Below are 24745 nucleotides of genomic sequence, written 5' to 3' on the forward strand. Positions count from 1 at the left end.
AAAAGTGATCACCTGCGGCCATTAGAACCCTCCACTGGTTTGACTCCAAACTGGCGTGTATGTAGCAGCTACTTGAAAAAGCTAAACTTTCTAGTAACCACTCACTTTCTTTTTAGAGAATGTTATTTCTATTCTTCAGTAGAAGAGAAGCCTTCTTTATTCCCACCTGACAGATGAGACACCTTCCATCCTTTTAATTTCTTTCATCCTTTTAATTATCTCTTTCATGAACTCAATTCACATGTTTGACCAATCAGGCCAAAATGTCTACCACCTTTGTGCATAGATGGCTCTTTCACCTAACCCTAGGCTGAATGTCTCTCCTGAACAAGTGTTGATTCTTCTTGACACCTCATAACCTGCCATGGGTGTGATGCATGTTAGCTAGATGAGTGATAGTGGGTGCTGATGATGCTTGTGCTGAATCTTCAACAGATACTTAAGTGTGGGAAGATTTCTTGTTTTCACTCTGAGAGTTAGAAGGCAATTCTTTCTTGGGCCCGTTTTTGTACTTAGGCAAAAAGAAAAATAACTACGTGAATTCAGGAGAAAAAATCCCTCTGCATTCATTAACTAGTTTTAGGACATTTTATTTATCATCTTCCATGGATCAAAAGAGAATACCAAAGGGGTGATACTGTGACCTAGATAATCATTTCTAAGAGGCTGTCTGATAACGTACACTAAATCAGCTTCAGTGAGTGTCCCCCATGTGAAAAATGGACTTCAGAACCTGACGGGGTCTTTTCTTTTCCTGTGAGTGTGTGTGCTTGCCGGTTTGCTGGCACTCAGCATGACTGTGGGTGTGTTAGCAATGACTGGGTGTGAAACAGGAACAGCACTGCCTTATCTCCCTGGTTTCCCAATGTCACTAAATGCATTTTATTTTGAGATTCCTGGTGGTGCTTGGCAAAGATAAACAAAATCTTCCATCAGGAAACCTGTGAGCTAGTTTCCACAGGAAGTTTCAAATCACTGAAGTAAATAGAAACTCTCTACTTGATCTCAGTGGTGTTACTTGGGCTCACTTAGGTTCTAGTACTAGATGAAACCTCAGAAATGGAGTCTGTGGTCTTTAGAGAAATGATTTGACTGTAACCAGTGTACAAGACTTCTGTTCTAGTATATGTGTAAAAGTTGATGGCTGGTGTTTTGATTCTTATGCTTGGGAAATGTTCCAAATATAAAAAGATGCTGAATTACAGGGGCAATTTCGGACATCTTATTATTGTGTTAGAAATTATTGTCAGCTGCTTCTGCATCTTCTGGCACATTCTTAGATTTTCATTTTCAAAGCAGGAAAACCTCCCCTGGTCTCCTCTCTCTCCAACCACTGACAGCCTCATAAGCCACTGTTACTCCCATTTCCAGATTTCAGATGAATACTTTGGCATTTCTTCAGACGTGACACTTGATAATAAAGCCAAAGCCCAGAAAAACCAAAAACAAGCAAAGTGAGATTTAGGAAAGAGTTGATATGATATCTAATTTTGGACTATTGTCTCTTTAAGGTTTAAAGGTTTCTTTATAGCTTTGTGTGCAAAGGATAATAATAATAATAGCATAACATAGAGCTTTTCATCTTCAAAGTACTTTGTAAAATGTTGGCCCAAATTCTTTGCTCAAATACAGATATGCCACTAGTAACAAGCAATGCAAGGATTTTGAGAGCAGATCAGTTCAGGGCCTGTAGCCAATGTTTTTTTAAAATCCTAGAGTGAAATGGTCCAAAATGAGACTGGAGAACTCTCAGTGCAAAAGTTAATGATGGCCCAGGCTCAGAAAGCTGAGGAGGAGAGCTCGTGAGGTATCGCCAGAGGCAATTAGAAGATGGAGGTGAAACTTAGCTAGGAATGGGCATGGGAGAAAATGGTTTTTAATGACACAGTCGCTTTCGGAAAATGTTTAATAAGCTGTTGAGAGTAAATTTGATTTTCAGAATTATCCGGCAACTCTTCCAGATAAGTTGCCTACATTTTCAGAAGAAATCTTTGCTCTTTTATGTCTGAGGGGAACGATCACTGTTAGAGACCAGAGCAGGTAAGTGGGCTCTTCTCCCCCCACGGTGCCCACTGCGCCAGCAAAGAGCAGGCAGAGTGGTGGACAGCAGAGGGCAGGGTGTCAGTGACCCACTCACAGGAAACGGGTCTTAACGTTGAGGATTGAAGTGGTGTTGACTGGCATGACTGGGTCTTTCTTCTACCATGTACCTGGAACTCTAGCCTCACTTTTCACAACTTATTCTGGATAAGTTTGACTAAAAAAGCACCTTTGGTTTTTAGTACAAATTGCTATTATTACTTTACTGTTTTGTCCATTTACCAGTAGTTCTGACTGTGACAGAGAAATGGGAAACGTGGTTATCATACCAAGTGGTGAAAAAAAAAATTCCACTTTGAAAAGCATTTTTGGGCAAATAAGGAAAATGTCCCATCATACTAATTGTCCTGTTAGGCATTTCCTGGTTCTGATGGAATGAACCGAGTTGGCTCCCATCTGCTATGTTTGATCAGTTCCTCTAAAAGAAACAGAGAAATAGTCATCCTTTTATTTATTTGTTTATTTGTTTGTTTTTGAGGAAAACAGGCCTTTATTTACAATATTCCGACCTGGGAAAGGCAGTGAGCACTTCAGCTCAGAGCACTGTTCTCCCACGGGACCCAGCACTTCCCTTGCTCCCCCAAAGGCTAGAAGTCAGAAACAGAAGTTCTCCACCCCTTATCTGTCAGCCCTCTCCTTCCGAATCTGGGGTTACGATGTCACCAGCCTCCGTATAACAGTCCAGGAAAACATGTGCCGTGTTGCACTGGATCACGCATGGTTCTCTCTCTGCTCTTTCAAAGCTGCATGGATCTTTCTTCTATCCCTGCGAACGTGTAGAGTTCTCTTCTCCTCCTTCTACCTCCTTGCAAACTGCGTGGATCTCCAAAATAGTCATCCTTTTAATGCTGATGCTGAGAGAATCCGTAGGAACAATTCTTCAGATCTTTGAATATCTCCTGATGAGGTACTGCCTCTGTATGACACATTGGTTTTTCTTGAACCAAAAGTTATTTATTCTTATTTTATAGATGTGCCGAATGGATTCCATGTTAACTTGGAAAAAATGCCTACTGAAGGAGAAGACCTGAAACTGTCTTGCACAGTTAGCAAGTTCTTATACAGAGACATTACTTGGATTCTGCTGCGGACAGCAAATAACCGAACCATGCACCACAGTATTAGCAGGCAAAAAACAAGCATCACTAAGGAGCACTCCATCACGCTTCACCTTGTCATCAAGAATGTTTCCCTGGAAGATTCAGGCACCTATGCCTGCAGAGCCAGGAACATATACACAGGGGAAGACATCCTTCAGAAGAAAGAAGTTATAATTAGAGGTGAGCACTGCAACAAAAAGGCTGTTTTCTCTCAGATCTCCAAATTTAAAAGCACAAGGAATGATTGTACCACACAAAGTAATGTAAAACATTAAAGGACTCATTCAAAAGTAACAGTTGTCTCTTATCATCTTGATTTATTGTCACTGTTGCTAACTTTCTGGCTCAGAGGAGATGCTCCTCCCAAAATGAGTTTGGAGATGATGGGAGTAATAATGAGCCCCCAGGCATGCACTGGGCTCCCCATCAGGCTGAGGGTCTCCCTGGGGCCAACCCAGTGACCTGGTGCGCGTTTGGATTTGGAGGATCCCTGCAGGCACACTTTGTGTTTTTGCTCTTTGCTGTTTTCTCCTGCCTGATAAACAACAACTGGGAGCTGATCCTTTCCTTCCACTTCGATGCCAGCCTTTTTTCATTTTTAAGTTTCAAAGCTGCGCAAACTGAAATGCTGGTTTCTGCCAAAGATGGACAACTAAGTTAATTTTCTGGCTGTGAATGAGTACAGTTGAATTGAGATTCCGTCGGACCTCTGCCTGGTTTTATTTTGTATTATTTCATCTGTTCTTCATTTGTAAATAGAACCTACATAGCAAGTTATAATGCTTATTTATTTGAAAATGCTGTTTTATATATATATATATATTAAGCACATTAATCTTAAACTGGAGCTTCTAAAATGGGTCCCATGGGTGCAAGTGTTGGTATAATTCAGATGTATTGAAGGTTTATCACAGCAGGATTCAGGAAAATTCACCCAAATCAAGGCTACTCCTGTCTTGTGCAATTCTGAGTAGCTGATAAACCAGCCCAGTGGCCAGTGTCTCCTTACTGCTTCTGATCAGACTGACAGCTACTGACAACACCTGAAGGAAAGTGGAATCACACCTTCGTTTTAAATATTTTGTCCCCTCGTTATTCTTTTAAAGAACCTTGTCCTGTTTAATTGATGGCATTCAAAGGTGTACCACAATCAATTATTAGGCAAATAAAGGCCATTGTGACCAGAGGTTTAATGTATTCTTCTAAATGTAAATCTAAAATTTGTCTACTAAAAGAAGTCTACTTACCCTATACCTATGTTTATAGGTATTTTTATGGGGATTAAGAAATGGCAAAACTACAGAAGCAGAAATCAGTTATTGAAAAATACACATTATTTTTAAATCAAGAGAGATAATAATGTCTTGTTTTAAGCTTGCATTTGAGGGGGAAGTGACTTTTTTCACTAGTTTAGTATGCAACTGTTCCGATGTTTTCACTTATGATTGATCATTATATGTGACATGCATGCACTACTGGAAAATGAACCATAATGACCAAAATAGCCAGGGCTGAGAACACAGTGGCTGGGCAGTCCAACAAGAGCTGACAATATGACAACTTTTCAGGCTTGGGAACTCTCTGGAGTGTTTCCTACTTTAGGTAATAGACTCTGTCCCACGGCTAAACTTGTCTTTCACATGGGAATTGCTTTTGTCAAGTGTGAAAAAGTAAACAATACTATTTCCCCAGAATGCCAGTTTTATGGAGCCCCGCATGCTCTGAAAACAATTAGTAACCTGGAAGTTGTCAGCCCAAAGCAAAGAATAATCAATTGTATCTTGAAATTTTACCTGTGGCTCTTGTGCCTGGCCTCTTTGTTCATTATAAGCCAGTGTGTTTCTTCAGGAAACAATGTCTTAGGCCCACAGAGCTTGTGAGGCTGATTTTTACAGCAAATGGAATGGTGGGGGGAGTGTTTTTGAAAGCCTGGTGAATTGGACATGCAGAATCTATCACTTCCTTCCCTTAAAATTGCAATTGCAATTTTTTGTGGGGAAGGGAAGGGTTCTTTGTATACACAGGAGATTTTAAGTACTTCCAAGAGATGATTTTAAGAATTCTGTAATTAATTGTTCACTGTGTAATTAATCCTTCCAGAGAGTTTTAAAAAGAAAAACTATTTTTTTAATTAGTTACTCTTTTGAGTATGGAGTAAGCAGAGGGTAAGAGAAAAAAAGAAAGAAAAAAAGACCCAGTGTGGAAAATGAGAGAGATGGAATGGAGGGCGAGAGGCTGGCTCCTCAGTCCCCATCCAGTGCCAAATGGACACTCTGTAGTCATGGGGCCTAGTGGATCTCTGAGGCAGTAACACTGGAACATAAGAGAAGGGCTGGTGGGAGCTCTCTTTGGCTATTGATAACCAGCAGAAATATTCTGTTACTTCTGATTTTCTCAATTTGAAGGGATCAGCTCCATTTTGTTAACTTTTGGAAAGCAGCTGCATATTTCCATCTAATAACTTAGGTTTAAACATATGGGTTTGACGTATTTTTCTTATTCAAAATGTAAAAAAGAGGATAACTATAAAGTATAAGGTGAGAATTGGTAAAACGATTTCTTGATTGATTGGTCAATTAGAAACTAGCCCAAAATGAGAATGTTCTCATAGGAGAATTTTTTTTCAGAATGGGTACAGAGAAAAAAATCATAATACTGTAAGTTTCAGACATGTTTATGTAACCTTTGTATTTAATCGAAAGTCCTTTGTTTATTCTGTAGCCTCTCTTCTGTTTCTCCCCTGAGGTTTATGTAGGGCAGATATGGCCTTTGGGATTTCTTCATGACATTTTTGTTAAAAGCAAATGTTCTTGTCTACATAAGCATTGCTTTCCAGTACACCTGCCAGGAAAACCAAATCCTGTCTGTGTTGATGATGTTACAGTTTGTAGCTATGAAAATTATCTGGGTGCTATAGGCCCTGTGTTCAGACTTTCTCTTTATAATAAGGCCTATGGGCAGTAATAGACTATCTTAACATTTTTAGTACATGGGAAAGAGCAAATGTGCTCAGAGAAGCTGTTAAAAGTATGACTTAGTGAACTGGGTCTGAGTTTTAATGAAATACATCAAAGTTAGCTTCACTATAAAAGACACTAAATAGTAAATGACACTGTTCTTTATTATTTTCCATTTTCACTGGCATGTCTGGGGTCTTTCTCATGTAAAACTGTCAAATTAGTTGTGATAAGAATGTAAGAGTTACCGAAACTATAGATTTTGATAGATGGCTGCATTTTCACTTAGTAAAAGCTGTTGGACAGATTGCACAGACCGCAGACACAGAAATATTCAAATGGTTCTGCTTGGGGGCAAGATAACGAGGAAAGACACACAGAAACAGGCAAAAGGATTGTGGGAAGCATTTATAAATCAGAACATTTCCTTCAGCATTCTTATTTGCCTTCAAATTTCATCTTGTATAAAATGAGAAAAGGCTAATATAAGCTATGGAAATCAAAATTTAATTGGAAATCTGTTTCTTCTAATATAGTAACCCTGCCATGTTCTACTATGTCAACATGTTTAAAAGTTATATGCTAATACACTTTTTAACATGAGATTTCTAAACTGCTTCAATGAATGCTAATCCTGAGAGTTTCCCTGCAGGAATAAGAGAAAGGTTTGGGGCCTCGGCAGAACCACAGGGACATGGAACCAAAGCCATGGCAATGTGTCATCTCTCATAGCATTGCAGTCCCTCCTAAGCTGCTTTCACAGTTTAGTACAATAAGATGGGAAAATCAGAAATGGTCAGAGAAAGCTCATACTGTGTAATTGAAACCAGTGACGCAGAATGTGTAAGTTATGCCAAAATTTTTGATTTCTGTTCCAGAATTTGCTACAAAGGGGAAATGGATGATTTGGGAGGGTGGGGAAGATATCAGGAGTTGTCTTTATCCTTTTACTGTGGAAGCTTGAGCATCCGCCTAACTATAATGTATACACATCAGCAGGACTGACTGACTACTTCATTAAATAGATACTGTACTCATTGGGGCCTTTGGGGGTACTGCTGTTCCTATGTGGGATTTTAATGTTGTAATGTATAGCATCCTAATGTATTAAGTTCATTTTGTTGTATTATATTGGTCGGCATTTTATTAAAATAAATTGTATTGTATCATATTTGTATGTTTTAAGAGAAAATAATATAAAATACAATATTGTACTATTATATAGTGCAAAAACCACAAATCTGTGCCTCTGCCTCTTGAATGAATCCTTTGGTGGCTTGCATTTGGGAAGGGAATGGAGGAAAAAAATAATCAATAAAGCTTTCAAAGTTCAAGAAATTCTGCTGTTTGGTCTGCTGCCTTGCAACTCAGGTTACTGACAGCTGAGTAACACAGACATCCCCTCACAAACACAGCAATACAAGTGCATACAAATTATATCAGCTCATCACCACCATGCTATATATACTTATGTAAAAAGTCATTACAAACCTATATTCAAAATTATGTTTTTCCTTTCTTGTTCCTAAAATATGATGCAAAATCCTTAGGTTGTAGAAAAGCTTCTCTCAAAAAAAGAAAAAGAAAGAAAGAAAGAAAAAGAAAAGAAGAGTAGTTGGCCAGGCAAAAAATCTTGATATTGAAATCTAAAAATAAAGAATTTAGTTCTTGATTATACTCTGTGTTCAAATGAGTTTCAGTGTACTGTACCAACTTAATAAAGAGGAAGGAGTAGGTTAATAATAGAGAAATTTAGGGAACAAAATACAAATGAAACCTTACAGTTGAGTTTTGCTCTTAATATTTTGAATGTCAAGATGCATATACAAAAAGGAAACTGACAAGTGATAACAATTCTCTCTCTTCATTCATTAGATCAGGAAGCACCACACCTCCTGCGAAACCTCAGTGATCACACAGTGCCTGTCAGCAGCTCCACTACTCTGGACTGTCATGCCGACGGTGTCCCTGAGCCTCAGATCACCTGGTTTAAAAACAACCGCAAAATACAACAAGAACCCGGTAAGAGATGTTTTCTTTGTGTTTACTCTTCTTCATTGTCCCCTTCTTCCCTTAACATTCCTACCACCTCCAGCCAGTACATCTAGAACCACTTGCTGACAGAGCTGCAAAAAGTTGGGCTCTGGTTCATACATCAACTTCAAATGAAGAGTATTTCAGCCAGGTCTTACACAGACCATGTTTCTAACCCTGCAGCATCTGCTTTAAACAGTGCATTCAGAAAGAAATGGCAAGAACCACTCAGAAAAGGTTTCGGTTCACCTTGACAGCAAGGAGAGAGCTGCCAGGATTAATTCCTTGGCTTGAGGGATAGCAGAGCTTTGAACACTTGGCATAGATGAAGTTCAGAGTAGATTTATAAACTTTTAAATTCATCTATACCAATTTTAATGGTGTGGTAAAAAGAATATTTTAATTGACATTTTATATACTGGTAAATAAAATCTAAACTAATGATCATGTGTTTATTTTCCTTCAACAAAAAAGTATAATTAAAAACAACTAGATTTAAATCATAAGTATAAACATTATCTATTGCTTGTCTTGTAATTCTATAGTTAAATAAGTTTAAAATAAACGTGTTTATAATTTTGATTAATAATTACATTTATATTAAAATAAAATTGCCATTTACTTGCAATATCCCAACAATCCAAATCAAATAACTGGCAATGTGAAGTGGTCTCTAAATGTGTGTCCTCTACTCAAAGTCTCCATTTGAATTTAATGCACAGAAAGGGTTGTGGTATAATGATCTCTCCTTCACCCCATTCCCCTAATTAATCATAGGCTGAGCAGGTTAAACCTACTAAATACTAAATATTCCTCAAATCTATTCTTTCTTCTGCTCTCCTACTGTTACTCTCTTGGTTCAGGTGCCCATTATCTGTCCCCTGAACATTTGTAGTAGTGTCCTACCTGGTCTCCCTAGCTCTCTTCTCTCTCTTTATACCTATTTTCCACACAGCTATATAAAATGTAACTGGGAGCATGTCACTTCCCTGTTTCAAGTGTTCCATTGACTCTTCATCACAGGACCAACTTCAAGCATCTGACAAGCAGGCCCTCAACAACTGGCCTTGCCTAGTTCTGTAACTCTGTACTCCCCCTTACACTTTGTATTCTAGCTATTGCCAAACTCTCAGAGACCACTGCACACTATACACATGTTATGCTGCTTCCATCCCCTCTGCTTTTTCTGTTTCCATGGCCCTTCTACCTGGAGTACCTACCTTCCCTTCACCTAAAACCTACCCATTTCTTAAGACCCAGATTGGGGGTTTAACCCAAAGAGAGCCTTACTGAACTCCTCCAAAGAGGAAGTGGGTCCTCCATGAGTCTTTATTATGTATGAATGTTTCTATTCTCTCTTCCTGAGTTTTAATATCATCAGTTCATATTGCCCTCTTACTATGTGGTACCATCTTTCATGTACATCCTCTCTTACTATCTGTGCATCATCCTATCATGCCCATACCCTGAGGGCAGACAGTGGAACATTGTCATATTTGCATTTTATTTGTCTTTTTATCCTCAGAACCTGGCATAGTGCTTGGCAATCAATAAAGATTTTATGAAGGAATGAATGAAAATCTTATTCTAGCCTTAGCAAGTTCACTTGGTAGCACAAAAGCTTAAACTTGGTGGGGGAAGGAGCGTATATCAGAGAACTTCTAAAGTTAAAGGGACCTTTGGAAAATCTTTAGCCCCAATTTAGGTCCAAAAAAATGATGTAACTTGCTCAAGATGACACATAATTAAGACATGTAGAAACAGGACAGGCTGCTTCATCACAATATGACTGGTATGAAGTGTGGAAATGCAAGTGGGCTGGTTGGGCTCCCACAGGTGGCAGCCGAAGGGATGGAGAAACATCTCAGCAGCAGGGGGTTCCCCCTGAGAGGCTTGGGTGTAAACCCCCAGCTGGCTTCCCAGGCTACAGCAACAGAGCCGAGAGTAAAACAGCATCCACTCCTGAGAAGTGAAAAGCCTTGGGGTTTTTTGCCAGCCCCAGATACTTAAAGGGACCACTCACGAAAATACATTGGCACCCACTTACCCTGGGCCTCAGCGAAGGGATGGCAGAGTGGACTAGAGATGCTTCAGAGAGTTTTGGGCAGTGGCTTTGAGGAGCGAACTGAGGGAGCAGCAGACGGAATCCCAGTGCTGACTCATCCCCCATACTGCAGGCAGACCTCCCCTCCAAGTGATGTCAGCCTGAGGGGAAGCAATAGCCCCACCCACAGGAATTAATCTGCCCCACCCTTGGTGGTTAAACCAGATGGCTGATGACAGGTTGAATAGATCAACAACTGAATTAGACAGACAAAGACAGTGGGTCCCTGGTAGTCTCGAACAGGCTGCCTAGGCCCAGAATGGGACATCATCTGATGTCACCAGGGGCAGATCCCGGAAGTAAAGAAAGTGCACCTCTACGCAGTATACAAGATGTAGAGCAGAATGACACTCAGTCAGCTAGCCTGAGGGAAGGACCCACCAAAGAACAACACAATGACAATTAAAACCCAAGTACAAACAGACAGCCCATATAAATGGCATAAAGGACATCCCAAGAGCATCAACATCAGGAAATCAAGGAGGCTGCAACACTGAATCCCACAGGTCTCCTACCACAGAAGGTCACACCACAAACACAGGGAGTCAAAGCAGATCAATCCAAGAAGCAGAAACAAACAAGAAGAGTCACCTAAAATGGGGGGCCCAAAGAAACAACCCCCCATTGAAAGGAAATGAGGAATCCCCAGAAATAGGGCTAAATGAAATAGAGGCAAGCAAACTATCAGACATGGAATTCAAAACAATGGTTATAAGGAAGCTTAATAAACTCAGTGAGCTCAAAGAAAACTACAAGGAACTCCAGGGAAACTATGAAGAACTCCAGGGAAGCTACAAGGAACTTACTGAGAACTACACCAGCATTAAAAAGGACATAGAAACTATCAATAAGAACCAGGAAGAAATGAAGAATACAAGGTCTGAACTGAAGAACACAGTAGAAGGAGTCAAAAGCAGGCTACATGAAGCAGAGGGTTGGAACAGTGAACTGGAGGACAATGTAGAAAAAAATTCTCAGACAGTGCAACAAAATGAAAAAAGACTGAAAAAGAATGAAGAGGTTTTAAGAGAGCTGCAGGACAACATGAAATGTATAAATATATGTATCATAGGGATACCAGAAGAAGAGGAGCAAGGGATAGAAAACCTGTTTGAAAAAGTAATGACAGAAAACTTTTCTAACTCGATGAGAGAAAAAGTTATGCAAGTACAGGAAGCACAGAGGGTCCCAGTGAAAATGAACCCAAAGAGGCCCAGTCCAAGACACATCATAATTAAAATGGCAAAATTCAAAGACAAAGAGAGAATCCTAAAAACAGCAAGAGACAAACAGCTAATAATACAAGAGAGCTCCGATATGGCTACCAGCTGATTTCTCAACAGAAACACTACAAGCCAGAAAGGAACGGCAAAAAATATCTCAAGCAATGAAAAACTAAGGCCTACAACCAAAGACCACTCTACCCAGTAAGACTCTCAATCAAAATGAAAGGTGAAATAAGGAGTTTCCCAGACAAAAGAAGGTTAAGAGAATACACCTCCACCAAACCAGCATTGCAAGAGATGCTAAGGGGTCTGCTTTCAGAAGAAGAAGAAACAGAGAGAGACAGAGAGGAACACAGGTACAAAGGGGAAAAGCCACAATGAATAAATACCTATCAATAATAACCTTAATGTAGATAGATTAAATGCTCCAATCAAAAGAAATAGGGTAACAGAATGGATAAGAAAACATGACCCACATATATGCTGTCTACAAAAGACACACGTCAGAACAAAAGATCTAAACAGACTGAAAGTGAAGGGATGGAAAAAATCATATCAAGCAAATGGACATGAAAAAAAGCTGGGATAGCAATACTTATATCATAAAAAAAACTTTCACAACAAAGGCCATAAAAAAAGACAAAGAAGGGCATTTCATAATACTTAAGGGAACAATCAATCCATCAAGAAGATATAACCCTTGTAAACATAGATGCACCCAACATAGGAGCACCCAAATATGTAACAAAAATTTTGAAAGACTTCAGGAAGGATGTAGACAGCAACACACTCATAGTAGGGGACTTTAACACCCCATTATCAACAATGGACAGATCTTCCAAGCAAAGAATCACCAAGGATATTGAGGCATTGAACAACACTCTAGATCAAATGGATTTAATTGATATACACAGAACCTTTCAACCCAAAAAAACAAAATATACATTCTTTTCAAATGCGCATGGGACATTTTCAAAGATAGACCACATGGTAAGGCACAAAACAAGCCTCAACAAATTCAACAAAATTGAAATTATATCAAGCATCTTCTCAGATCACAATGACTTAAAACTGGAAACCAACCTCAAGGAAAAAACTCAAACACGTTCAAATTCATAGAGAATGAATAACATTCTATTAAATAATGAATGGGTTAACAGTGAAAGAAATCAAGAAGTTTCTGGAAACAAATGATAATGAGTACACAACAGCCCAAAATCTATGGGACACAGTGAAGGCAGTCCTGAGAAGGAAGTAAATAACAATACAGGCCTACCTAAAAAAGGATATAAGGATCTCAAATAAACCATCTAAATCTTCAGCTACAAGAACTAGAGGAACAACAACAAAGACCAGAGCGAGTAGAAAAAAGAAAATAATTGAGATCAGAGCAGAATTAAATGACATAGAGACTAAATGAACAATTTAAAGGATCAATAAAACCAGGAATTGGTTCTTTGAATAAATAAATAAATAAAATTGACAAGCCTTTAACAAGACACATCAAGAAAAAGAGAGGACCCAAATAAATAAATTAAGAAACAAAAGAGGAAATATCACAACTGATACCACAGAAATACAACAGCTTATAAGAAATTACTATGAATAACTGTATGACAATAAATTTGACAACCTGAGTGAAATGGACAAATTTCTGGAAATGTATAATTCTCCAAAACTGAAAAAAAAGAAGCAGAAATCCTGAATAGACAAATAACAACCAGTAATTGAAGCAGTAATCAAAAAACTCCTGGCACACAAAAGCCCTGGACTGGAGGGCTTCACAGGAGAATTTTACCAAACATTTAGGGAAGATCTAATTCCTATCCTTCTCAAACTATTCCAAAACTCCAAGAAGAGGGAAGACTCCCAGACCCTTTCTATGAGGCCCAGTATTATCCTAATTCTAAAACCATGTCAAGACACAACAAAGAAAGAGAACCACAGGCCAATATTGCTGATGAACATAGATACTAAAATCCTCAACAAGATTTTGGCAAACTGGATCCAGCAACACATTAAAAAGATCAAGTGGGATTCATCCCAGGGATGCAAGGATGGTTTAATTTTTGCAAATTAATAAACATAATACAACACATAAATAAAATGAAAGACAAAAATCACATGATCATATTTATGGATGCCGAAAAGCATTTGATAAAGTACAACACCCATTTATGATAAAAACACCAGCAAAGTGGGAATAGAGGGAGCATACCTCAACATAATAAAGGCCATATATGAGAAACCTGCAGCCAACATCATACTCAATGGGCAAAAATTAAAATCTTTCCCCCTGAAATTAGGGACAAGACAAGGATGTCTACTCTCTCCACGTCTATTCACATAATTTTGGAAGTTCTAGCCACAGCAATCAGACAAAAAAAAGAAATAAAAAGCATCCAAATTGGAAAGGAGGAAGTAAAACTGTCATTATCTGCAGATGATATGACAGTGTACTTAGAAAACCCCAAAGACTCCACCAAAAAACTACTCAACCTAATAAGTGAATTTGGCAAAGTAGCAGGGTGCAAAGTCAATATGCAGCAATTGAAGGCATTTCTGTATACCAACAATGAAATATCAGATAGAAACTAGAAAAAAAAATCCCATTTACTATAGCAACAAGAAGAATAAAGTACTTTGGAATAAACATAACCAAGGAGGTAAAAGACCTGTACCTGGGAAACTAAAGAACCCTGAAGAAGGAAATTAATGAAGATACAAATAAATGGAAGCATATACTATGTTCATGGATTGGAAGAATCAACATCATTAAAATGTCCGTGTTACCAAAAGCAATTTATAGATTTGTGCAATCCCTATTAAAATACCAGTGATATATTTCACAGGCTGAGAACAAATACTTCAAAAACTTATATGGAACCAAAAAAAAAAAAAAAAAAAAAGACCCTGAATAGCCTCAGTAATCTTGAGAAAGAACAACAAAGTAGGAGGAATCACAATACCTGATTTCAAGCTATATTACAAGGCTACTGTACTCAAAACAGTCTGGTATTGCCATAGGACCAGACATATAGATCAATGGAACAGAATAGAGAGCCCAGAAATCAACCCAGATCTCTATGGTCAACTAATATTTGACAAAGGGGGAAGGAGCATAAATGGAGTGAAAATAACCTCTTCAACAAATGGTGTTGGGAGAACTGGACAGGGACATGCAAAAAAATGAAACTAGAACACCAGCTTACACCATACACCAGAATAAACTCAAGATTGATAAATTACTTTAATGTAAGCCATGACACCATAAAAGTCATAGAGGAAAACACAGGCAGTAAAATTTCAGATATCCCACATAGCAATATTTTTGCCAATATATCTCCTAGGGCAAGGGAAATAAAGGAAAGAATAAACAAATGGGACTATATCACAGTAAAAATTTTCTGCTCAGTTAAAGAAAACATCAGCAAGATGAAAAGGGAACCAACTGTACGAGAAACCATATTTGTCAATGATACCTCAGACAAGAGTTTGAGCTCCAAAACATATAAAGAACTTATATGACTCAACATCAAGAAGACAGACAATCCAATTAAAGAATGGGCAAAGGACCTGAACAGACACTTCTCCAAGGAGGACATACAGAGGGCCCATAGGCATGTGAAAGAATGCTCAACCTCACTAGCCATCAGAGAGATGCAGATTAAAAGCACAATGAGATACCACCTGACACCAGTCAGAATGGCCATCATCAACAAATCAACAAACAACAAGTGCTGGCGAGGATGTGAAGAAAAGGGAACCCTGGTGCACTGTTGGTGGGAACGCAGACTGGTGCAGCCACTATGGAAACCACTGTGGAATTTCCTCAGAAAACTAAAAATGGAACTGCCTTTTGATCCAGCAATTCCACTGCTAGGATTATACCCCAAGAATCCTGAAACACCAATTCAAAAGAACCTATGCCCCCCCTATGTTCATAGCAGCACTGTTTACAATATCGAAGTGCTGGAAACAGCCTAAGTGCCCATCTGTAGATGAGTGGATCAAAAAACTGTGGTACATTTACACAATGAAATATTATGCAGCACAAAGAATGAAGGATCTTCTACCTTTTGTGGCAGCATGGATGGAACTGAAGAGTATTAAGCTTGGTGAAATAAGTCAGGCGGCGAAAGACAAATACCATATGATCTCACCTAATACAGGAAACTAATGAACAAAACAAACAAACAAGCAAAATAGAACCAGAGGCATATATAGAAGGAACAGACTGACAGTGACCAGAGGGGAGGAGGCAGGGAGGGAAGAGGGGTAAGAAGGGGAATTGTCTAGTCAAAGAAGTAGTATAAATGACCCATGGATGTGGACAACATGGTGGGCATCGACTGTGGGAGAGGGGGGAGGTGGACTGGGCAGGGGTGAGCAATGGGGGAAAAAAATGGGACAACTGTAATAGAAATACAATAAAAAAATAAAAATATATTTCTAAAAAAGACATGTAGTTTCATTGAAAATTAATCACTTGAGGTATTCTACCAAAATAAAAGGATGAATATACAGCTTGTGAAACCATACCTATGAGTATAATGTCCTCTGCTTAGAGGTTCAGAGTTCACACCAGTATATTAAGCACCCAAAGAAGTCCTGTACTAAAGAAATCAGGCAAACTATGATTGCAAGTTCTGTATTCCCTCAACTTTCTTGGTCACAAAATACTTTTTATGAAACGTTAATGTAAGATGTTGGGTGCTTCTTTGAAAAAGTAAAGTTGGCTTAAGTTCAGTTTTAATACTTTGGATGTAGGTTAAAGAATTAGAATTGAACCAATTTTAAAAGCTCAAAAGCATTTTGGGACTAGAGGATACACAGGCAAAAGAATGTCCCAAGGTAGTTACTACAAATGGAAAAAGATTAGGAGGTGCTAGGGAGGGTTTGAGTCCTAGCATTGCCCTCCTGGGCAACTCAACCCTTACTCTCTGAGCCTCAATTTCCTTATTTATAAAATTGGGATCATAATGAGTACACAGGCATGTGGTGAGGTTTAAATGAGTTAATATAACTCAGTTGGCATGTAGTCACAACTTATTTAGTAAATGATACCAACTCCAGCACAAGTTCAGGCTTTCCAGGGTCTCCATTGCACAGCCCACACTACTAATCATGACTCACTCCCAGCACTCCCAGCATGCTTATTTTTAAAACCTTTGTAATAGATAAAATCTTAATATGTCTTCTTTATTAAAAAGTAATAAAGATTGATTGAGCATTCTCCAAGTACCAAGGCACTGTGTTAGGAGTACAAATATCTCCTTTACTTTTCCCAGCTGTACTCTGAGGTAGGTAATACTGTTAGATGCATTTCACAGTCTCTTTTAACAAGCACTTGTTGGGTACCTGGTACTGTTCTAAGCACTTTATTAACATTAACTTCTTTGCCCCTCAAAACAAGTCTATGAAGTTTGCTAAACTGTTATGCCTGGTTTACAGACCAAAGGATGAGGAAGTGGAGGCAGAGAGGAGCTATAACTGGGTCCAAGTCATAGAATTAGTGGGGAGGTGACCAAGGTTCAGACCGGAAGCGACTGTGTGGCTTGTGCTCTGCACCTGTGGTGGTGGGCCTGTGCATTAGTTCGTGTCACTCACAAAAGAACAAAGAGTTACTAGTTTTAAATGACCTCATGGCCATTAACAAGCATGTATTTAAACAATGAATATTTTGTCGTTTCTAACCCTTAAAGAGTAAGCCTCCTAAAGACTACAGTTTATTTTTAACTTATTCATTAAAAAATTTAAAGCATAATATAATCACTTAAATCACTTTTAAGGAGTAGACATGCCATATATAAAGATAAAAATCATTTTGAAGTCAAATCAAGTTACTTTTCTGTTTTTAAAGGTCTAGAATGCACTGCATATCAGCCCAATACTCTTACTCACTCAACAAACATTACTAAGACACAACTTTGTGTTTGGTGCTATTCTTGGCTTGGCGAATACAGTAGTAAACAAGAAAACCAAAATTGGAATAACCAAATATCTAAAGTAATTAATTCATGTGTTTATATGAATACAGCTCCTTCAAGCAGCGACCATGTGTCCTAACTTATTCACTATCATCATGTTTATTAGGAACCAGATATAATGAGTTTAAAAATGGAATAACTTGGCCTCTGGCTGCTGTGGCTCAGTGGATTGAGCGTCGGCCTGCGAGCCAAGTGTTGCTGGTTCAATTCCCAGTCAGGGCACATGACTAGGTTGCACGCCAGGTCCCCAGTTGAGGGCACAAGTGAGAGGCAACCACACAGTGATGTTTCTTTCCCTCTCTTTCTCCTTTCCCCTCTCTCTACAAATAAATAAATAAACAAATAAATAAATTTTAAAAATGGAATAAGTTGAATTAATAAATGGGACAAGTAGAAAATATTAGGTCTCAATCACAGGATTAAAATACAGAGAATGGATAAGAGATCAAGAACAAGTAAGAGAAAATATGTGAGATGTAATAAAGGTAGAAGAACCTCCAAATTAGAACTGAGTAAAGAAGCAACTGGTAACTCTTAGGAGGGATTGATAGGGTGCAAAGAGTTGAAAGAGGGAGGTAATTTGATACACATTTACTTTGAAGAGGCAAGTGAACAGAGAATGGACTGGATATACAAGAAAAACATAAGGTGAAAGGACCCATACCAAAAACACCATGCAAGAGTTCTAATTGGAGACAAACTCTGTGTGACAGTGGCTGTTTTGAGTACACTTCAATTCTTAGAGATAGAGAGACATCAAAGCTCTTTTATGAAACATTCATTTCTGTTGGACTAAAAATGTAAAAGGTTTGCACCCAGACTTGGCATAATGGAATGAGGTCACTTTGGAAAATATATGACTCCCCTGAGTGTCTTCATTACTTCTCCAGCCACATACCCAAGGGTCCAGCAGCTCTTCGAAATGATCAGCAGCCACGTTTCTACCTCACATTTCACAGTTCTCCAAAGAGGCCCTAAATATGTTTAAAGGACATATTGTGTGAACAAGGGGGGGTGGGGGTGGGGGTTAGCAACTTCCTTTAGAGGTGGCACTGTGAGGAGTCAAGATATAATTGCAAAGCAGATATGGCAAAAGGCCTATCTAGCCTGGTTGTACACTGACCCAGGAATGAATCATCGCATGAACAACTGTGCAGAGAAAATTGGGGTTTCTGAAAAAGTCATTAAAATGCTGAACAAAGTAACAGACTCTCCTTCTCTGAAAATATTTAAGAGAAAAGAAGGTAATATTGACTTGACATATTTTAGTCAAGCCTGCCTGAACCCCCCAAAATCATCAAATTATTACTTAAACTAAATTTCTGTGACAGCAAAATATTTTCAGAATACTTTAAGGTTTCAAGCAGTAAGATTAGAACAAGAAAGAGTTTAGAAAGAATAAGTTCTGTCTTAAGTAGACTGAAGCTGGAAGAGGAGAGAGTCACTCTAACCCACTGATTAAGGATATTCATTATTAATTAGTGACCTAGGAACCTTGGTCACTGGGACTATTTATCTAGTGACTTACAAGGGGCATCTTTCCTGTCACCACTATATCAATGACACCAAATATCTGCACCTGTAAATACATATTCAGATCATGGAGACCTACTGTCCTAGTATCTGGGGAAACAGAATTATATCTGAAGTTTAAAGTGGTTTTCATAGATCTAGGAGAGGTCTTAAGGAAAAGGAGAAGAAAGAGGTGAACAAGAATATTAATGCCTGGGGATAACCAACGGTCGCCCTCAAGCTATTAGAATTAGCAGCTTTGCTTAATTTCTTAGTAAAAATAAAATTCAGAAATGTCTATCATCTTTTGCAAAACTTAAGTCATAATTGCCCTTTCCTTACTCATGAAATCCACTCTTATAGAGCACAGTGAATTAAGAAATATTGCAGAAAAGAAACGTGTACAAGATTCCCAGGTACTCGTAGGGCAGTGCATCCGAAGGGGAGCTGGCTGCTCCGTTCATCACCTCCCACTGAGCCAGCCGGGCTGTTGATGTGCTTGGCTAAGCAGCTGTTCTCACCACTCCTTTCTCTTCAGTGGGTTGTGTACCCAGACCACGAAGGGCCCAGCTTTTCTAGGAGATACACCAGTAGCTCTTCTCCCCTGCCAGAATCTTCAAACAAGTTCTTAAAGTTTAATTGTACCTCTGACAAAAACATAAGCGTGAGAGACATTCTGAACATGTTGCAGAACCAAGGCTTAGTTCTTTCCTAAGGATAAACCTCCATTTAGAAGGTGAAGAGAAAGCAGTGAAATTAAAGAGTGGAGTGGAGTAATAGCAGGGAAGACATTCAGTTGGTTGGCTACAAGAAAGGGGGAAAAAAGGAATCCTAACTTGAATCACAGCCCTAACATGGTAAAAAATTGAGACTATTACTTTATTCACTTCTAGAAATTCTGCAATGACTTGTTAATGTCTGGCTAATTCAGGGAGACTGACAGGAACAGCTGTAGAGTTCAGTGATTTATATCTAGTAAAGTAACCCATGAGGAAAGTCCCATTTTGTATTGGAAATCAGAAGTTATTTATGGAGAATCTATCTTGACCCTGTCCCCCAATATACCTCTTAATAAAGTTCCATCTTATTTAGGTCTCGCACATACATACACAGCATCATATCATAGCATAATGCTTTGCCCCCCCACACCAGATTTTTCAGATGCATTTTCTAGCATAGCATCCTCATCCCCATTCAGCCCAAAAACACCTCACAGCAAGACCCACTAGAGGGATCACACATCAGGTGGCACAAATCCATTCACATCCATAGCAGGAACCCCTGCCAGCTGTTTTAAGTGCTTGTGTGCCTTTTTTAAAGTCCTGGAGTTTTCAAATGAAAAATTTAGGATATGAGAAATGGGAGAGAACTTACAAATGTGGCCATCACTTTGGGAAAAACCACTTCCTTTCTTTTGTTGTGGCAAAATACACATAACGTAAGTTTTACCGTTCTAACCACTTGGAAGCATACAATTCAGTGACAGTAAATGTATCTACAATGTTGTGCACCATCATCACTATTTAGTTTCAGGACTTTTTCATCACCTCAAACGGGAACATCATACCCATTAAAGCTTCTTCCTTTGGACTGTGAATTAGCCTCCTCTTTTAATTCTTTCTGTGACCTCTTATACAACATATGGAACTGTAGTTTGACAAGGCCAGGATCAGCAACTTGTTTTGTCAGAACAGTCAATGCATGAGTGACCAGTAGCAGAGAAAAAGAAATGGGGAATGAAGAAAACAAAAAGGAGAGAAATGAAGAAATATAGAAATATGATGAGGGACAAGGAAGAGTAGACACCCAGCAGTCAACTCAGAGATTTCAGGGACTGTACCCCATCCAAAGTCCCTAACCCCCAAACTAAAGTCTATTTGGGCTCTTAGAGTAGAAGGGGTCTCAATGCACACTCTGTACTGAAGACTGGGTGACTAAAGAAAGAAACTTCACACAGTACTTTAGATAAGTGTTCTCTATCTCTTAGCAAAAGAATTAGATGAGGTTTTCTACTTCATATGTCTAGAATTTTCATGGAAGCCCCTCCTCTACTCAAATACAAACTTGAAACAGTTTAACCAGAACTGAAAGTGACACACAGCAAGGTAGCTGGGAGTCACCACAATGCTCGATTCAATTAAGGAAACTATGCACACAAATATATTCTCAGATAATGTATTCAATGAACTCAGCCCATCACTCACATTACTCTGAATCGCAACTGAAACTACTAAGGAGTCCTAAACAATAAATTTGTATATTAGCTTATGTACCCATCTCATTTCACTCGGTCATAATTAAACTGAACATTACTAAGAAATAAAACAGAAAACATACATATGTCATGTCCCCCCTTACACACTTTATAGGGGGCCAGTTGATGGAATGGGTTTTGATTTGTCCTTTTATTGCTTTAATCCAAAGTTGTAAATTGTTGTGAAGTATAAATCTATTTTTCTTGCTTCAAAAATATTCCATCATTCTCTGTATAGTCAGTATTATAAAGTTTCACAAATGTTTAAGTATTTGGATCTATATAGCTTTTAAACTTTAATTCAATGGCTCTTTGCTTGATAAAGATGCCTATGATTTCATTTTTAAAACTGCCATTATTTATTTTAATTAAATAGGCAATACATGAATACATTTTCATGGTAAAAGATTACATAGTACTGAAATAGAAAAAAAATTACTAAAATTTCCCTTATGGAGAATTAATACATGGTAACTTTGTAATGTTATTTTGTCAATGATTTTTGTTTTTTACCTATATATGTGCATATATATACAAATGTGAGGCAAGAATGGGGCAAATAATGAATGGGATTAAGTCATTCATTCCTTCAACAGCTCTTCACTGAGAGCCAACTCTGTACCAGAAATACACTAGGTGCTGGGGACAAGACAGGAAACTTGAATTTACATTCTAATGGAAAATTATAGGTAATAAGTTTTGTAAACAAACAAAACTATAAGCATATAGCATACAATGAGATAGTAATAACTGCTATGATGAACAGAACAAGATAATGGATTACAGTGAGTGACAGCATTGAGGTTATATAGGAAAGCCAGCATCTGTAAGATAAATTAGAGCTGAGATCATGCTGTTTTGTTTTATGACTGGCTTTTATCACAATATATCTTGGAAGTCTTTCTATGTCAGGACATATTATTATAGCTCATTCACTTTAGCAGCCATACACTATAATATACTATATATTCCCATAATTTATTTAGCTATTCTTCTACTGATGGAAAAATACATCCTTAACTTTAGCCTCTTATGCAATGCAACACTATTTCCCTGTTTTAAACCAGTCATAAAAACACCACTTCACTACACACAGAAAGGCCTTTAGGCGAATGGCTAAATCCTGCAGTATAAATGCATCCAATCTCATGGAGGAGCTGTGGCAAATCTGAACATACCACAAGAACTTATTGGGGCAGGGATGAGTGCGTCTGTGCGTTTCACAATTTGTAGGTATGCATGGTTGATAACTAAGGCTTTATAGCTAATAACCATAGAGTTAGCACCACTTGACACATTTTCAAGACCATTTGACGTGCCTGAATCATTTTGAGATACTTCATTAGAACAACAGCCAAGTTCACAGTGAATAGGCACAAAAGTGCTTTTCAATTTTAAATGTTAAAAATACGTGTGTTTTTGGCACAATTTCAAGGTGTTCACTTCAACCATAACCCCTTCAAGTCAACCAGTTTATAATTTCTTGAAAGCTTTTTGGAAAGTTTTCTTTTATCATAACCTAATTTTCTAAGTTAAACTAGCAAAGACCTAGACATGATCCTAAATGAAAGCACTGTGGTTTATGACTTTTTCTTTATTACATGAAGAAGAATATTAAATATAGCTTTTCTCATCACTGTCATCAATCTCATTCTTATCTAAGAGCTCCTCTTTTTCCCTGTTTTTTTTCTGTGGCTAAAAAGTTGTCTCATCAGTGATCACATTGCCCATCAGATTTCCTTTCGACCATATGTTTTTAACATCTCATAATTCTCTTCCTACTTAACATTATCGTAAGGCTGCCTTTCACTATGTCTCAGATTAGTTCACCTTTCACTATTTTTTTCTTGTATCTATAAAGGCTTTGCCATGAAGCTTGATCTTAGAGTAAAATTCTTCGTAGAGAAGGAAGAATCCACACAGTAGCCATTTGAAAACACTGGAGTCATTTATCTCTTTAGGGTCATTTAATGAGTCCATCACTCCTCATTTCCCAATGTTGTCAGCCTATATAGTTTACTAAGCTTGAATTTCTCTTCCCCAGACATAGTTTTCCAAACCTCCAAAGTTTGACTGGATATGTGAAATCGCCTTTGTATTCTTTGTGGGAAGTCAATCAGACATCCTGTCTCTAATTTTCTTGGGTTACCTTTAGCCATCCTGAATCTGTTTTTGTTTCTTTGGTTTTTAGTTCAAATACAGCTCTTAGCTAATCAATGCCTTTAAGAGCTACCAGCCAGCTGCTGCTTGGAGGCAACAATGGGAAGCAGGCTCCATGGGGAGCCCTGTATAAAGGGCTGCTGCCCATGCTTACTTCCTGAGGTAGAGCTTGGGGTGGGGGGGAGACTTGTTCCCTGCAGTATCTGTTCTGTGAAGTTTAGTAATGTAAGGAAAGCTTAAATTTTTTGTATCTTTAAAAGAGAAAAACTTATTTAACCCTTTTGTGTTCTAGATTTACTTGTTTACACACATAGCCTAGAGCTCAGTTTTAATTTTAACGCTGTAAAAATATTAAAAGAATCTTGTAGCTTTATTCTTTTTTCTCCTGCGGAAAAAAAATTAAACCAATCATATATAAAAAAGAGCTATCAATCTAAAGGTACGATTATTTACTATGTACCTGGAACTGTATACATCATCATCGTGATAGCTTCTATTTATTGAAAATATATCATGTGAGAACTTCAGAGAATTCATCATTTAGTTGGAGAGCCAAGACTGTCATAACAATAACAAAACAAACTTTACTTTTTTACTTCATTAAAACAACAAACATAAATTAATTACCTACCATGAACCAGACAGTTTGTCATATTCTAGAGAAAATGAGCAGAACTTAGTCCTTACCTTTGAAAAATGTACACATGATAAGTACAAAGGTGATTCATAAATATGCAACTTGAATGGTATGAATGCTACTAAATATAAATTAGCACCTCTGATTGAATTGTTCAGGGTAGGCTTCATGAAGTAGATGTCATTTGAATTGGACTTTGACAGATGAAGAGAGTTTTGATGATGGCAATTCGGCCACATTGGATGAACATAATGTTCTTTAAGTCAGAAGTACAGGCACTCAACAGAACAACAAAACAGAAGCCACTGGTCAGTCTAGTAGCCAATTTCGGAAAGCAGCAAGTCAGATTTTTGTGTAAGAAACAGAAAGCAAACAAATGGTGTGCCTTTATTTCATCAAAAGGGTGAATCCAAAAGCTACAGTTTTATTTACTGAATGGTGAAGTGGATTAAAGTTCTATTCCATGCTCTTCCCTGGACAGTATGTTGCTTCTATATAAATGGCAACATTGCAGATCCCTTGAAAATACTAAAAACTGAAGGAGTTGGACATGTGTATAAAATTTAGACTAGAGCCCTGCCTGCTGTGGCTCAGTGGATTGAGCATCGGCCTGCGAGCCAAGTGTCGCTGGTTTGATTCCCAGTCAGGGCACGTGACTAGGTTACACATCA

General features: G+C 38.2%; 1 protein-coding gene across 2 annotated transcripts in view; it reads left to right on the forward strand.

The window, feature by feature from the left end:
• Positions 1–24745, forward strand: part of FLT1 (fms related receptor tyrosine kinase 1) — a 194360-nt gene that overhangs the window by 93992 nt on the left and 75623 nt on the right. For both annotated transcript variants that reach the window (XM_090273753.1, XM_090273754.1), the window contains exons 13-14: positions 3072–3380; positions 8033–8179. In XM_090273753.1, coding sequence (XP_090129879.1) covers positions 3072–3380; positions 8033–8179 — 456 coding nt within the window. The remainder of the gene's footprint in view (positions 1–3071; positions 3381–8032; positions 8180–24745) is intronic.

Source organism: Furipterus horrens, unplaced genomic scaffold, assembly GCF_987537825.1.
Source record: "Furipterus horrens unplaced genomic scaffold, mFurHor1.1.pri manual_scaffold_4, whole genome shotgun sequence".
In the NCBI taxonomy this organism is placed as follows: domain Eukaryota; kingdom Metazoa; phylum Chordata; class Mammalia; order Chiroptera; family Furipteridae; genus Furipterus; species Furipterus horrens.